The sequence below is a fragment of the Podarcis tiliguerta genome (assembly GCF_965153285.1).
Source record: "Podarcis tiliguerta genome assembly, chromosome: 5".
Lineage (NCBI taxonomy): Eukaryota > Metazoa > Chordata > Lepidosauria > Squamata > Lacertidae > Podarcis > Podarcis tiliguerta.
This window is the reverse complement of record NC_139538.1, coordinates 21712906-21729673: the sequence shown is the minus strand read 5'-3', so window position 1 is coordinate 21729673 and position 16768 is coordinate 21712906. Positions and strand designations below refer to the sequence as shown.

The following is a 16768-nucleotide window of genomic DNA, read 5'->3' as shown; positions in this document are numbered from 1 at the left end:
TTTAAAGCGGAACAGCAGCAAACGTCAATTTGGGTTTTAAACGGTTTGATGTTTGCTCTGATTGAGCTTTAAAGAGCAGGTTTTTGCTGGGAATGCTCCGGAATTGGGGGGGGTGCTTGGACACAAGGCAATAAATCGCAGACCATGCCTAGAAAGAGCACAGGAAAGGTAAGTGTTGATAAGCCTTTAGTAGAAGGATATGAGCACAACATCACCTTGCCAACAAAGGCCTATATAGTTAAAGCTATGGTTTTCCCAGTAGTGATGTATGGAAGTGAGAGCTGGACCATAAAGAAGGCTGATCTCCGAAGAATTGATGCTTTTGAATTATGGTGCTGGAGGAAACTCTTGAGAGTCCCATGGACTGCAAGAAGATCAAATCCATTCTTAAGGAAATCAGCCCTGAGTGCTCACTGAAAGGACAGATCCTGAAGCTGAGGCTCCAATACTTTGGCCACTTCATGAGAAGAGAAGACTCCCTGGAAAAGATCCTGATGTTGGGAAAGATTGAGGGCACAAGGAGAAGGGGACGACAGAGGGCGAGATGGCTGGACAGTGTTCTCGAAGCTACCAGCATGAGTTTGACCAAATTACGGGAGGCAGTGGAAGACAGGAGTGCCTGGCGTGCTCTGGTCCATGGGGGTCACGGAGAGTCGGACACGACTAAACGACTAAACAACAACAACATGAGCACAAGAGGGTGTGGAGCATAGGAAGTTGTGTTATTCTGAGTCAGACCACTGGTCCATTGAGCTCAGTAATGTCAACACTGATTGGCAGCGGCTCTTTGGGGTTTCAGATGGGGATCTATCCCAGCTCTTCCTGGATATGCCAGGAATTGGATTTGGGATTTTCTGTGTGCAAAGCAGATGCTCTAGCACTGAGTTATGGTCCTTCCCCGAGTACCAAAAGGCTCATAGAAAATTAAGTACTATTAAAGGGGATTGCTGAATTACGGGCCTGCTTTTTAAAGTCCGACCTTAAAGGCACAGAGGTGCTCAAAGTTGCAGATTCATTAAGCAGCATTAATAACAGCCTCCAAGACACCAGCCTAGATTTATTGCCAGTCAAAAGGAAAGGAACAGGAGGAGATTATTACATCAAGAGGTTTTTAAACTCAGGGGTTCTGCCAAACCAGAGGCAAAATGCAGACCATGGGTGAACAGGACTTCCCCTCCCCCTCCCCCCCCCCCCCGCCATGACCTCTTATGACCTCTTTCCCACTTCTGTCACTGAATGGCCAACCACTACCCTCCAGTGGTGTTTTGGTGTAAAAGTAGTAAGACTACTGCACATAACTACATGGAAATTACAGCTTCTGACCTTGAAGTCCTGTCCCTTCATTGTAGACATGCATTTAACCTGTTTTGGCTTCTCGGGAACAAGAGTGAGGGCACTTTGCACACACTCTGAGGCATTTGTTACTTTCTCAGGCATTGACATGGTAACTTATTTGTCCTCAACAGATGTTTGTTTTAATTTTGTTTCACTGTATGTTGCTTTAGAACAGGGGTCAGCAAACTTTTTCAGCAGGGGGCCGGTCCAATGTCCCTCAGACCTTGTGGGGGGGCAGACTATATTGGGGGGGAGGGAATGAACGAATTCCTATGCCCCCCAAATAACCCAGAGATGCATTTTAAATAAAAGGACACATTCTACTCATGTAAAAACACGCTGATTCCTGGAGCATCCATGGGCCAGATTTAGAAGGTGATTGGGCCGGATCCGGTCCCCAGGCCTTGGATTGCCTACCCATGCTGTAGAAAAGTAACCAGTGCAATATAACCCATAGGGGTGCATCCTCTGCCTGCTTGCACAAGGGCTCTTGCACTAGGGGATTGCTGGGTTTCAATGCTGCACAACAGAGGAATCCAACTGTGCTACCGGAAACTTGTTCAACAGATTGTGCAACCTATTGTGAAACAACATTACCAGCAGCCTGCTTGCGCATTTATTTTGCGCAACGATGTTTCACTGGTGAAAAACATTCCCAGCCAACTAGTAGCCGTTAAAGTGGCTTTAACGTATCGCCACACTGGATACAAACCAAAATTGATTGTTGAAGTTTGCATAGCTCACATGTGATGCATTGCAAACACTGTTAATCTGCTGATCATTTGTGTAAGCAAGAACAAGTTACCTGGCATCATTGTGACATCAGGGGTGATTGAGAGGTTGGTAGCCCCATGGTTCATGGGGGAGATACAGATCAGGTGGGACCAGATCCCTCCCCCTGACATATATGCGTGAATCCATGCTGAATCCTGGCAGAAATTAAGCCCTGTAGCTTTAAATTGTAGGTGATACTGCTTCCAACATAGATGCATTACTGCAGTTTAAAAGAACCTTTTTTTTTCTGGGCAGTATCGGATGCGCATTCTTTGGGTCCCATGAGCAGTCAATACTTAAAGGGCCTCTTTATGCTAGCATTTGCAATGTTTGCACCACTACACATGCAGTTAAGAGACCAGCAGTGTAATGTCTGCATGATCCCCATCAGTAAAATCACAGAATTTGCAGGTCAAGCATGCCAAAGCCTTCATTCATTGCCAAAAAAAGCATGAGAGACACAAGCATTTTGCAGTGATCAGGGGCAGCTTTCCTGGCACAAGCTGAGTTCATGTATGTCTCTGATGAGGGAGAGACCTGTGAGCACTCCCTTGTTATCCTAAATGACAAGAACTGTGCTGAAAAACGATCTTATGGCTTATTGGGCACTTTGGATCACATTTGGTGCAGCTGACTGCTCCATCAGGCAATTATCATCCCCTTTTAAACACTGACCTTTCCTTTGTTTATATCCTGACATTGAAAACCAACTATGTTATGACAGCCTGGGAGGGAGAAAGTTTGTTGCGTTGACAAAGCAATAAGTGAATCCTTGCTTCATGAGCCATGTGCAGATGTTCTTCCCTACATCTCTCCCCCCGCTCTCTCTGTTTGTGTGCAACCATTCTGCTGACATTTCTACTGTCTACACACCTGATTTCTGCTTCTACAGTGACCTCGCCACATATACAGGAATTGTATAACTGGCACATGTATTTTTCTGGTGCCCTGTTCATCCATTGCTCATCTATGTGCCTGGTCCTCTATGCACACATTCAGCAAAACCTCTGGACATCAGGCCAAAGCAGAAAGCAGGGCCTGTTGCTTGCAGTCGCAATCTTCCCTCACCCAAGTCCCACAAAAAACCGCACATAAGGATGCTTTAAATAAGCAATATACACTCATAGGGGAGGAAATCACAGTAAGGGGGGGGGAGCTAGCAATAAGCACATAGAACGAAAGTGACAAGATCAACAGAAACAGCTTCATTAACAAGCTTTCTATTGGTCCCATTGGAATGGCACATTAGATTGTACTACTTGAAATACAGAAATACTGCTGTGTTGTTCACTCTCAAGGTATAAAAACACCCTCTGCCCGACGCAGATGGCAACCACAGTACAAAATCAAGACAGAAGACAATCTGCAGCAATTTCTTCCCCTCCTTTAAAAAGTAAAGGACCCCTGGACAGCTAAGTCTGGTCATAGTCAAAGGTGACTATGGGGTTGTGACGCTCATCTCGCTTTCAGGCCGAGGAAGCCAGTATTTGTCCACAGACAGCTTTCTGGGTCATGTGGCCAGCATGACTAAACCGCATCTAGTGCAACAGAACACTGTGACGGAAACCAGAGCGCACGGAAACGCCATTTACCTTCCCGCCACAGCAGTACCTATTTATCTACTTGCACTGGCATGCTTTCGAACTGCTAGGTTGGCAGGATCAGGGACAGAGCAACGGGAGCTCACCCCACCATGGGGATTCAAACTGCCGACCTTCTGATCAGCAAGCCCAAGAGGCTCAGTGGTTTAGACCACAGCACCACCCGCGCCCAAACTTTAATTAGAGGCCACTTCTAAGTAGGCAAGTCTGAGCAATGCTCAGGCATGGGTTTTTGAGAGCCTGTGTGGTATTTCAGGTCCTTCTTGTGGGTCCCCACAGGCATTGAGAGGACCACTGTGAGAACAGGATGGTGTATTAGATGAGCCATTGGGCTGACTCAGCAGGCTCTCCCTTATAGGGATTTCCATAGCCAAGGGTGTTTTAAACTTGTCCAAAGTGCCCCATTACTTGGGCTCCATCCAAAACCATCTACAGCAGCTTTCACATGTTTTTGACTACAATTCCCATTAGCCTCCTTTTCACACAGCTCTGGCAGGGGCTCCAGCCCTGTGATTTATGATGCGTTCAAGACTTGTGCAGATTTATAGATACTATATATATGCGGCTGAACAGGCATCACCAAGGGGGGAACATCGCTTGTTCATCTCACTGCATTAAAAGTATAACGTAAGTTATGTGAGTGGCATCAATGAAAAGCACAGGGGGCAGGTCCGTGGTTGGGCAAATCACGAGGGATTGAGGGAACATGCCCTAGTCTTTGACAGGCAAACACCTTCCCGTAGCGAGAAGACAGGCTACCGTATTTTTCACTCTGTAAGACACACCAGACCACAAGACGCACCTAGGTTTTGGAGGAGGAAAACAAGAAAAAAAAAATCTGAATCTCAGAAGCCAGAACAGCAAGAGGGATCTCTGCGCAGTGAAAGCAGCAATCCCTCTTGCTGTTCTGGCTTCTAGGATAGTTGCGCAGCCTGCATTCGCTCCATAAGACGCACACACATTTTCCTTTACTTTTTAGGAGGGAAAAAGTGAGTCTTATACAGCAAAAAATACGGTATGTTAATCAGAGACACGTAAATCATATTGAAGGTATGTGGGTAGGCCGTTATTTCACAGTTCCCCAAGAGAAAAGTGGCTAAAAGATTACCTGTAAATCAACTGTGACATAAAATGTTTGTCTGAAGCGTTTTTATCAGGAGGCACGCATTTTTTTTGAGCCGCCAGAGTCTGGTACGTGTAAAAAAGTAACTGCTGAGGCCGAACCAATTAGGTCTCTCTCCCTCCCTCTGCTACTTTAAGGACTTTAGCAAAGCTGCCCTTTACAAAGCTAATCCTTGTCAATTATTAAACTCTTATTCACATATCCATTACCTTATAAAACACTGCGCATACGGCAGATGGACTGGCACACCGCCCATTTCTGCTCCAGCATATGCATGAAATTAATCTCCAAGCTCTGTATACAAAACACGGGAGATCTCCAAAAATATAAACACAGTTCCTGGAACTCTAGATAAACTAAACCCTCTGTGTATTTGGCCAGTGCTCTAAACAGCATGCCAGAAGCGTGACCCGCCAGGAAGTGCTACCTCAAATTACTTTCCAAAATCAAAAGGTATTTCCTAGGGCAGCTGATTCCCAAACTTTATTTTCCCCCAGGGACGCACTGAAAATTGCTGAAGGTTTTGGCGGACCACTTAACATAGCTGTCAACTTTTCCCTTTTTTAAAGGGAAATGCCCTTATTCTGAATAGGATTCCTCACAAGAAAAGGGGAAAGTTGACAGCTATGCCACTTAAGGATTCTTCTGCCTGTTGCAGCAATTGTAACGTGCTGTGCTAGGAGCTGTGCAATTTTTACTTGTACTTTTATTGCTCCTTTTATTTCTGACATTGCATTTTATGTGGAGACCTGAAGGAGTGTCTCCACCCCCATCGTTCAGCCCAGACACTGAGATCCAGCACCAAGGGCCTTCTGAAGGTTCCCTCACTGCAAGAAGTGAGGTTACAGGGAACCAGGCAGAGGGCCTTCTCGGCAGTGGCACCCACCCTGTGGAACGGCCTCCCGTCAGATGTCAAGGAAATAAGCACCTATTTTATCTTTAAAAGACATCTGAAGGCCGTCCGTGTTTAGGGAAGTTTTAAATATTTAATGCTGTATTGTTTTTAACACTTGATTGGAAGCTGTCCAGAGTGGTTGGGGAAACTCAGCCAGATGGGCAGAGTATAAATATATTATTATTGTTGTTGTTGTTGTTGTTGTTGTTGTTGTTGTTGTTGTTGTTGTTGTTATTGTTATTATTATATTGCATTGCAATTCAAATTCTGCAGAATTTGAATTCCCAGTGCTCTTCACCGACATGCTATGGGCCACATTTTGGAACCACATCCTATTTCTTATTTTAATACTTTTTTATTTCACTGCATTTATATCGCACCCTGAAGCTTTCTTCCTCCCCATTTTTATCTTCACAACAGTCCTATGAGGCTGGCTAGGCTAAGAGATTGCGACTGGATCAAGGTCATCCAGCAAGCTTCACAGCTGAGCAGGGATTTGAACCCTGGTCTCCAGGTCCTAGTTCAGCACTCCAACCACTACACCACACTGTCCTAGGGGAGAACTTGACCAGCCACTTTTCTCCTCCATGGGATCATCTTATAATAACATAAGACCAGGGCTGTTACAACCTAGAAAAAGAAAAACGAGCCGGCATTTCCTTTCCGGCTACATAGAAGGTAAAACCTCTCCTCTGCAGCTAGCACAGAAACACAGGTGACTTAAGACTCTTAGCAGGCTAGTGTAAAAGAAGATTTTGCATAATTATTCCTGCATTTCAGGGGGGCTGGGGACTAGAAGACCCTTGGGATCCCTTCCAACTCTACAATTCCATGATTCTTTGAATCTGTATATACACGTATTTAAATAAGAGGTGACATTACGTTTCAAGGCCCCTAAATATGATAGGCTCTGCACAAAAATTAAAATGTGCAAGCCCTGCCTTCAGCCTTGTAGCCTGTGAGATCAAGTCAAGGTACATCAGGGTGCAAAGGAAAGGAAAACAGGAGGAGGTTCAACAAGGAGGCTGGGATATGGCTGGGGAAAGAGAGAGTGCTGGTTTTGACCTTTAACGCCCTATACGGCCTCAGACCCTCGTACTTACGGGACTGCCTCTCCTGGTATGTCCAACAGAGGACCCTAAGGTCCATGAATAACCATAGTTTAGAGGTCCCGGGCCCTAAGGAAGCCAGACTATCCTCCATCAGGGCCAGGGCTTTTTCAGTGATGGTCCCCAACCTGGTGAAATGCTCTGTCCCACGAGACTCGGGCCCTGCAGGACTTGATCTCCTTCCGCAGGGCCTGTAAGGCAGAGCTATTCCGCCTGGCCTTCAATCTGAATTACCCTGATCCTCTATTCCCTCTTCCCCTTTCCTCTTCTATGAAGAAACCCTTTCTGGGACCCCACATTTAAATTCTTCCCTGGTCTCCTTGCTGGCCCTAGTAGGACCAACTTGGCCAGTTAGCCCTGGTAATCATTTGATGTCTACTGACTGGGGGTTTTTTTCCTGACCCCTGAATTTTTTAAATTTTATTGATATTGATGCTGCATTTTATGTTGTATTTTATGCTGTTTTATGCTGTTTTGAAGTCACATTTTAATCAGTGTTTTATATTTGCTGTTAGCCGCCCTGAGCCCAGTTTTTAAACCGGGAAGGGCGGGGTATAAATAAAAAAATATTATTATTATTAAACAGAGTCAGATTACTGGGCAGTTTAGCCTAGTGCTCCCTAATCCAATGGGCAGGACTTCTGAAGCAATCTTCTGCAGACCTGGTAGCCAATTGGATGTGCTTGAGATTGGACCTGGGATGAAATACCTGTGTTGCATCCACCGACATCCATCGGTCACATGTTGCTTAAAAGCTGCAGAATTTCCTCTAACGGTCAGTTAACAACAACGCATGACATTCTAGTACCGCAAGGAATCCGAACCACTTATCTCCCCACAAGCTGCGGCGAACAACACTACAAAGAAAACCCCTGAGGTGAATCACACACACACACACACACACACACACACACACACACCAGGCAGCAAGCTGCTTCTTAAAACCCTTCAACCCATTCTGTATATCTGGAGGAGCACTTGGTAAAAATTGGGCAGGTGGAAGTGCAGGGGAAGGGCAGAGCAGCAGGAAAGTTCTGTTTTCAAGAGGCATCAACAATCCCCCTTTGCACCAAGAGAAGCCAGGCTTCCTGTTAGACCCAGAGTATAATTCGGTTCCCGTTACAATCTACTAAATTTAATGGAGAAATGTTGTCTCTTGTCGCACTAAAGAAAAACTGTGGTTTTTATAGGTCGAGACTCAATACCTTCTCCCACCGCTAAGGAAGATCGATGCATGTTGTCATGTACGGCAGATTATATTTATGTACGATGCCTTGTGTTTGACAGATTGACCCGATGGCTATAAATATGAAAGCAGCTTGTTTCAACTTTTAAGGCGAAATTAACCCACTTTTCACCATAAACAATGCCACCCCATGAAAAATGGTTGAACAATTCATTCAGAATACATTTGGGCAACAAGAAATCAACCTTCATTCAAAGACGATGCACAACAGATGATATAATTTTAAAGTGCCAATAAGAAAGCATAGGTTTGGAGGGAGGGGGGGAGAGAACTATCATTTTTTAAAGGTTTACAAATGGACTGAGTCCAAAGATACTCTGTAATTTAAAAAAACAACACCTCAGCTGTAAGAGACACATTCTCCCTCCCTTGGGTTGCAGCCCCTACTCGTTACCAACCACAGTGACACTTTGCCAGGTACACTGGTCCTTTGATTCTCTGGAGAGGCTTTTCAGAGAAAGAATATTGGTGACTCCTCCATGCATGAACAGAAGTGACTTTTACCTGCACAGGAAGATGTTCTGAATCAATCCTACATCATATAAAAGGAAGTGGAGAAAAACAAGCTTAAAATATTCCATCATACTGACAGTCATCTCGCAACAACCAGCTGCCCATGCCCAAACACATAGAAATGGTAATTTAACAGTCACTGATGAAATGCCCCTTAAAATCCGAAAGAGATTGAACAGCATGCCTTTCTGCCGAAGACTTATAGGAATGTGAATGGTATCCTTACCTTTCTCTGGGCTTAAATTTTTATATACTTCGAGGTCTGCCATTAAATCTGTTATTGTTATACATTATTGGCAGGCAGAGCAGAAAGTCTCCTTGAAGCAGAAGCCCAAATTCATTCACCTCTCCAGGGATAGAATATTTGCAACACAATTCTTAGAAGTATCCATGAACTTTGTCGATCTTGTCCGTTACGAAACAAGTTGAAGTCTATGTGATCCGCAGCATGGATTTGGGAAGATTAGCAATCATAGAATCAGAGGACCGTAGAGTTGGAATCATTTTTTTAAAATCCGAAAGGTGATCCTGGATAACTTTGCTCCAAACTGGAAGGTAGGGAGGGAAAGAAGAAAAAAAATCCCCAGGCAGAGAGGAAGACTGGAAAGCTCTGCTCTGTGCAGCTGCTGTTGTGGAAATGCAGGACCACTTTGGGTATGAGACATGCATGCACAGTGAAATGATTCAAATCCTCAAGGCACAAAATGTGCACAAAGCACTGTGAGAAGCAGGTCTCTCAAACGTCACGGAGGAAATCCTTTGCACCTCGGAAAAGAAAACCCATCCCCACTTTTGGGTTTTAAAATCAGAGGAGTGACGCAAGCTGAAAGCTGAAGAAAAGAAAGCAGAATACCACTAAAAAAAAAAATCTCTAGCTGAGAGAATTTGTGAAGTGGAAAAAAGCAGACAAGAGACAGCACAATGAGCTTTTCGAAGACTTTCTTTAACAAAGAAAGAGCTTGTAAATTATTGTTAATTGGGCGGTACTCCCACTTTGCTTGGAACTTAAATAAATCAAAACTGCAAGCGTATAATTAGGTTCAGCATCCTTTTTTGCCTAAATGAGTCTACGAACCCTGAACACAGCAGACTGAAATTCTACAGATATTCCTTTCTGTGTGGGCAACAGGGAGGTGTGCACCTGTTGAATTTCTGCCCGCCATTTATTTTATTATTTTTATACCCCCCACCTTTCCCCCCAAGGAGCTCAAGATGGCATACATGAATTTCCCTCTCCCCATTTTATCCTGACAACAACCTGCGTAGGTTAGGCTGAGAGGCAGTGAGTGGCCCAAGGTCACCCTTCATGGCTGAGTGGGGGCTAGAACCCTGGTCTCCCAGCTCTTAGGCAAACACTCTTAACAACTGTACCATCCTGGATCTTCATCAGCCATGCAGTTGATAAAGGCACAGAACCACCAGCAGTTCCTAGTCGAGAGTTCCTTAGTGTCTTGTGCATTGTTTGAGTGCTTATGATTTCCGAAACACACTGGTCTCCCTGCATAAGGGGCCAAGGCTTAGCCTCTGGCATCTTCAGTTAAATATATCTCTGATGCTAGGAGTCATCACCAGAGGAGGCTGCAGATGGTCCACTGGTTTGCCTTAGTGTAAAACTGCTCGAGAGAATCAAGTTCTTCCAAGAACACAGCATTTATACCAAGTACAGCAGCAGATTCTGACTCTTCTTCAGCAAAGCCAGCTAGAATCCAACTCCCTGCAAGAGGCTCCCTCTCTGTCTTTCAGTCTAGTGCCAGCAAACCTGAGGAGAAAAGCCTGGGGGGTATACTGCAAACACACTCTTCTCCAGCTGCCTGTCAGCAGTTGGTTGTCAACAAGGCCATCTACAGCCTGCCCTCACTGGAGACACCTGGCACCTAAGTGAGTTGCCAGCAGGAAAAAATCCTTGCTGTCCCTGTGGTATTTTTGGTCTGATGCAGAAGAATGGGCTTGAGGAATGAAGGTGGCCGGAAAAACAAGGCTTACCTTCCAGTACCACCACTTGCCTTGAATGTGTATCATTGGAAGAGCTTTAGAGAGGTTTTTATGTGCTTTATACAGTATTACTAAACAGTACTCTTAATGCGCATGGTACAGTCTGTATTTGCTCTGGCCTCCCCTCTAGCCCAGAATTAACCTCCCCCCCCCCCCCCAACAATGGGATATTAGCTCTGCCCAAGGCATGATGGAGAGCAGCAATGGCAGGGAAAAGATAGACATAACCTTTTACAAGTACAGGAAGACAGACCATGGACAGAATAATTGCCACACACAGGAGGAATAAGGATATAGTTTAAATGCTTCACCTACAGATTTATAAATCATTTAATGTGTCAAGACGAATGGATGTCGTTAATATTGCAGTTGTTGTATAAGGGATTGTTATTTTGAATGGATTGTAACTGAGTTGAATAAGATTTTGTAATGTAGAAACAAAGCAAATAATCAAACCATCAATTCTAGCACATGGGAGGCCATCTAAATTATATAATTTGGCATCTGGATGATTGGGATTAGTCATTGTATTATAATCTGGCATTGTTATAAGGCTACCATTGGATTATTGTAATTGAAAACTAATAAAATATATTGTCAAAATTAACCTCCACACCGCATCCTTCTTAAGCAAAGGAGAACGAAGTCTGATAAATACTGACCTGGCCAATGTGTCACAGCTGATGCCGTCCAGGTCAAGCTGCACAAGCTCGGCACCTAAAGCCTAGTGACAGACAACTGGAGGCCCATGGAATCAATCCAGCCCTGGTGGCTTCCAATGAGACCCTCAGAAAGCCCTGCTGAACCAAATCAAAGCTCCACCTAGTCTAGCATTCTTCTTCTTCCTGTGCCAAACACCTTCAGGAAGCCCACAAGCAATGCACCATGGTTAGAGCACTCACCTAGTAACATTGCCTTTGGACTGATGTTACTCACCTAGTAACATTGCCTTTGGACTGAGGTCCCACTGGAAAGAGCCATGGCTCAGTGGCAAAGCATCTGCTTTGCATGCAGACGGTCCCAGGTTCAAGCCCCAGCATCTCCAGGTAGGGCTGGGAAAGAACCCCATGTGAAATCCTGGGGTACCACAGCCGGTAAAGGTAGACAGTACATTTACCGGGTGGACCACTGGCCTGGTTCAGTATAAGGCAGATTCCTAAGGTCCTGATGCAAAGGGGAGAGTTCAGCAGGGAGCACTCTTGAAGCCCAACTCCTTTAAAAGAGTAGTTTAAGACAACTGGAAGAGGTTGGGTTGGGTTGGGTTGGGTAACTCACCATGGACCTTCCATAGAGGCTCAGCCAGATCTCACATAGTAAGGCTAAATTTGGTACAGAAGTTGGGGTTGGGGTACAGAAGCAGCATTCACTGTGGCAGCCCCTAGGTAAAGGGACCCCTGACCATTAGGTCTAGTCGTGACCAACTCTGGGGTTGTGGCGCTCATCTCACTTTATTGGCCGAGGGAGCCGGCGTACAGCTTCCGGGTCATGTGGCCAGCATGACTAAGTCGCTTCTGGTGAACCAGAGCAGCGCACGGAAACGCCCTTTACCTTCCCACCGGAGCGGTACCTATTTATCTACTTGCACTTTGACGTGCTTTTGAACTGCTAGGTTGGCAGGAGCTGGGACCGAGCAACGGGAGCTCACCCCGTTGCGGGGATTCGAACTACCAACCTTCTGATCGGCAAGCCCTAGGCTCTGTGGTTTAACCCACAACGCCACCCATGTCCCTGTGGCAGCCCCTAAGTGGTAGAATTCCTTCCCCAGAGAGATGTGTCCAGCACCTTCACTTTCAGCTAACGCTGAAGACCCTCCTCTTTATCCTGACCTTTGAAACACGAGGTGTGTTTTTCAGGACTCCACACTATTTCTGTGACGATAATTCATTTTAGCTGGTTTTTTTATTTCTGGATTTTAAATTGTTGTAACCAACCCTACAGCCTGCTGTCGAAGGGCTGGAAACAATAATATTAATAATGCAAATCACTGTGCTGAACTCACTCTCTCCTTTACTCCCGAGATAATCAGATTCCTCTCAATTACACAGCATTAGACACCAATTATGTCACAGCCTTTTAACATTTAGCATCCCTAAGCAAATCTCAGTGAAGTTCTTTTTCATTTTGCTACTTTATGATATAATGTGCTCCTGTGCAGTTCTCGTTTTTAACTGAAATTGCTTGCAAAGAAGAAATGCTGGTGTAAAGAGTCCTTCCCTGTGACTTTTACAGCCATAATTTTCCTGAGCGCAGAACATCACAATCTTCTCCTGAGCCAAGAACTCACTTGAATTTGTAAATATATCCCGCAGATTAAACAGATCAACTGAAGTTCCCAGAAAAATAATTGCAATACTCGTGAAGTTAGCACCTGCTTATGATAATGTTTTTTCTTCCTTCGTCAAGAGAACCTCTCTGCTGAAAGAATATCGCACAACATGGTAACACAAAACAGCCAACTTTTAGGTGAGGCCATTCAGGCTTCTGTAACATGGGGGACTACAACCTGCTCCTCCAGATGAGCTTCTCAAGCAGTCCTTAAGGTACCCCGGGCAGGACCTAGGTTGTTCAAAGCTTCATATATCAATGAAATATCCTTGAACTTGACCCAGTAGCTTATGAGCAACCACAGCAAATGCTTTAGCAGAACTATCACATCCTGTCCGCTCCCATCAGCAGTCTAGACCACATTGCAAAACTTTGGTCTCAAGCGATGCAACGAAGAGAATTTTACCATGTCTCCACAACCAATCAAAAGAAACAGGCAAAGATTGCCCTGAGAAAGGAGTCTGGATACCACAGACAACCAATTCCCCATTTGGTTGCTTGCTAAGTTTACAAGTAGTGTTCCATGTGGAAAATGGGCATCTGAATCAACCCTCTATATCTCTGGTTGGCTCTTGATACTATGAGAAGCACTAACAAGCAAAGCACACTTTGGAGAGATGTGCATCTGAGACCTGTGCATCTTCCACATCTGCATTTATATTGCTGTTAGAGGAACTACCCATTATTCATACATTGACTTGGCTGTGCTAACATGCAAAGCTGCCCTGTTACTTGTAGCACAGACACAGCTCTCTTCCGCAGCTCAATGCCATAATAAATTGTTGTGTTTTCCCACAAGATGTAGCGATGGCCATCAACTTACATGGCTTTAAAGGAGAATTGGACTAATTCATGGAGGCAAGGCTACCAGTGGCTACTAGACATGGTGGCTACGTTCTTCCCGCACTGCAGGGGACACGTGGCGCTGTGGTCTAAGCCACTGAGCCTCTTTGGGGTTTGCCGATTGGAAGGTCGGCAGTTCAAATCCATGTGACGGGGTGAGCTCTCGTTGCTCTGTCCCAGCTTCTACCAACCTAGAAGTTTGAAAGCACAGCAGTGCAAGTAGATAAATAGGTACCACTGTGGCAGGAAGGTACACAGCATTTCTGTGCGTTCTGGTTTCCGTCAGTGTTTTGTTGTGCCAGAAGTGGTTTAGTCATGGTGGCCAGAAAGCCGTCTGTGGACAAAGGCCGGCTCCCTTGGGCCTGAAGCGAGATGAGCGCCATACCCCAGAGTCAAATTTGAGTGGACTTTACCATCCAGGGGTCCTTTACCTCTGAATATTAGCTGCTGAGACTCAAAAGTAGGGAGAGTTGCTGTTGCCCTCGGGTCCTACTTGTGAATTTCCCACAGGCGTCTGATTGGCCACTGTGAGAAAAGGATGCTGGGCCTTTGGTCTGATCCAGCAGGACCTTTTATGTTATTAAACTGGCATTATTGAGAGAGCGGATGTTCTGAGGTTTATTGCTAGGGCTCCCACCCCCCTTTTTCATCTATTCATTGCATCTAATTAACTTAAAAGGAGAATTTGGAGACCAGACCTAATGAAATTGTAAAACAAGCTTCCAGGAACAGTTTTGGAATAATCAACTGTTGGTGAATAGAGTACAGACTTGGATATACTTATGACAGACTTTTGTTCCAAAGCCTTCGTTGTGTGCCATTTGAGTTTTCTGCTGTATGTTTGAGGGATTTTCCTGTGACCTCACAGGTGTTCACAGACCACAGCTTCCATCATGCTAGCTAGGGGTGATGGGCATTAGAGTCCTGCAACACCCAGAAGGTTACAGGTCCCCCACTTCTGTTCAATGTCATCAGGCAATGCCATGAGTCTGGAAAAGACACTGATGTTGCACCGAGCTTCCAGTTTAAATTCCAACTCAGTCCTGAAACCATTGGGTGGCTCCATGCAAGCCAGTATTAGGCTTAGAGAAGCTGGCCAGAAAAAGACCAATGTGTGGTTTCCTTATTCCTCTACGTATCTCTGCATCTCACTCTTAGTCTGCCTGTCCACCAACTTCCAGATCTTGTAACTATTTAGAGCACTCAATTTCAGATTCACTTGCTCCTCCTCTGTTCCACCATCCTTCACACAGCACTTCAAGTTTGAACCTTGGCTCATGGATTATGACTACAGCACAGAGGCATCTTCCAAACACTGGTTGTCATAAAACAGGGGTCGGCAACCTAAGGCCCATGGGCCACAGGCAGCTCACAGGGGTCGTTCTACCAGCCCACAAGCCACCCCCAAACCGAGCCGCCTGCTCAGCAAGTCCCTGCATGCTGGCGACTCGCTTCCGCAACACTGGAAATCGAGTCTGCACAGACACAGATGACAGAAATCACAAGCACCTGGACTCATGCACACCCGTGATCTGGCCCATGGAGGGGGCTCTGCAGCAGTGAACGGGCCCAGGCAAGGTAAGCCTTGCAGACCCCTATGGTAAAACCACAGGAGGGTGGAATGCTCTTGTGGCTCATGTTCTGCTCCCGGGTTTCCAACAGACATCTGGTTGCCCACTGTAAGAACAGGGTGTTGGGACTAGATGGGCCACTGGCCTGATCCAGCGGACTCTCAAGTTCTTCTCTACATACCACTTTTCCACCAAGGAGCTCATGGTGGTGTAAATGGTTCTCCCTTCTTCTCCATTTTACCCTCAAAACAACACTGTGAGGGAGGTTAGGCTCAAAGTCAGTGACCAGCCCAAGGTCAACCAATGAGCTTCAAGGCTAAATGGGGACTTATCTGGTCTCCCAGGTCCTAGGCCACCCCACTGGCTCTGTCCATGAATAACTCTACCTCTCTGTTGACCTTGTTAGATGATGGTGATGGAGGCTCTTATGGAATTGGCTAGCATGCTCCATCATGACTGGTCCTAAATAATACAGAAACAGGAGGGAACGGACTTCAGATCAGATCAGAAATAAGAGTGATTTGACCACCCCAAAGATGCTACTTTGCTTATCACATAAATGGATGTGTCATGCCAAGTCATGCTGGCGACAGAGCTGCAAATCTATGGCTTTCACTTTCAGATACAGAAGATGGTGAATTAATTAGTAGCAAAGTCACAGAAAGCCAAGCTTAGGTACTGAAAAAATTTAAAGCTACATATACTGCCACACAAAAGGAGAAAGGGTGGCAGCATTTATTCATCCTGAACAGACGGGGGACGGGGACAGTAGCCTAGAGCTAAAATGTAAGATTTATGTCAGATCCCTAGGACTGTCAGTCACAGTCAATATGAAGCAGCTGCACCCATGAAGAAAGCCGCTGAGATTATAATTAGTTTGTCTAGAAAGGAAAAGGGGAAACTAAAATGACAATCCTCTTTTTTCTTTTTTGGCAACACCTGTCCAAACAGGCAGGTTTGGCTTAGACGTACCTTGAATCTGAGCCATCTCTGTCCTTCCAGGATTGCCTGCTTTCCACTCAAATTGTTGCCAACATCAGCGCAGAGAGCCAATCTATTCAATGGGAAACTCTGCAGAGCATCCTAGAGCAGCTTTTAAGCAGATATATTTGAAAGCCTTTCTTGACCATTCTGTAGGGTCAATCAATCATAAATTAAGGCAAGATGCTCCGGGGACAAAGAGACGTCGGTCTGCATGAGATAATCGTAATTGGCTCTCTCTCAGCCTTGATCATTAGGAGAAATCAAATGCTAAATGAAATGGTTCCTTTGGACCACACTTTCTTAAGGTGCTGTGTCAACACTGACAAGTTTAGCGTTTCCGTCAAGAATAAAATCCCACGGCGGCAAGAGTCTTAATAGCACAAGGATGGAAGAACGAAGAAATCCCAACAAAAGAACTGTGGCAAGGGAAACTAATGGAATATGTGGAACTGGCGAA

General features: G+C 45.3%; 1 protein-coding gene across 14 annotated transcripts in view; it reads right to left on the bottom strand.

The window, feature by feature from the left end:
• Positions 1 to 16768, bottom strand: part of PLCH1 (phospholipase C eta 1) — a 140160-nt gene that overhangs the window by 95022 nt on the left and 28370 nt on the right. For 4 of the 14 annotated variants that reach the window (XM_083442543.1, XM_083442544.1, XM_083442540.1 and 1 more), the window contains exon 1: positions 8823 to 9320. The exons of 8 other annotated variants lie outside the window; for them this stretch is intronic. In XM_083442543.1, the coding sequence (XP_083298669.1) occupies positions 8823 to 8865 (43 nt within the window). In that variant the 5' untranslated portion in view covers positions 8866 to 9320. Of the gene's footprint in view, positions 1 to 8822; positions 9321 to 16768 lie in introns of those variants that run through there. 2 more of the 14 variants (XM_083442547.1, XM_083442539.1) reach the window with 1 other exon arrangement.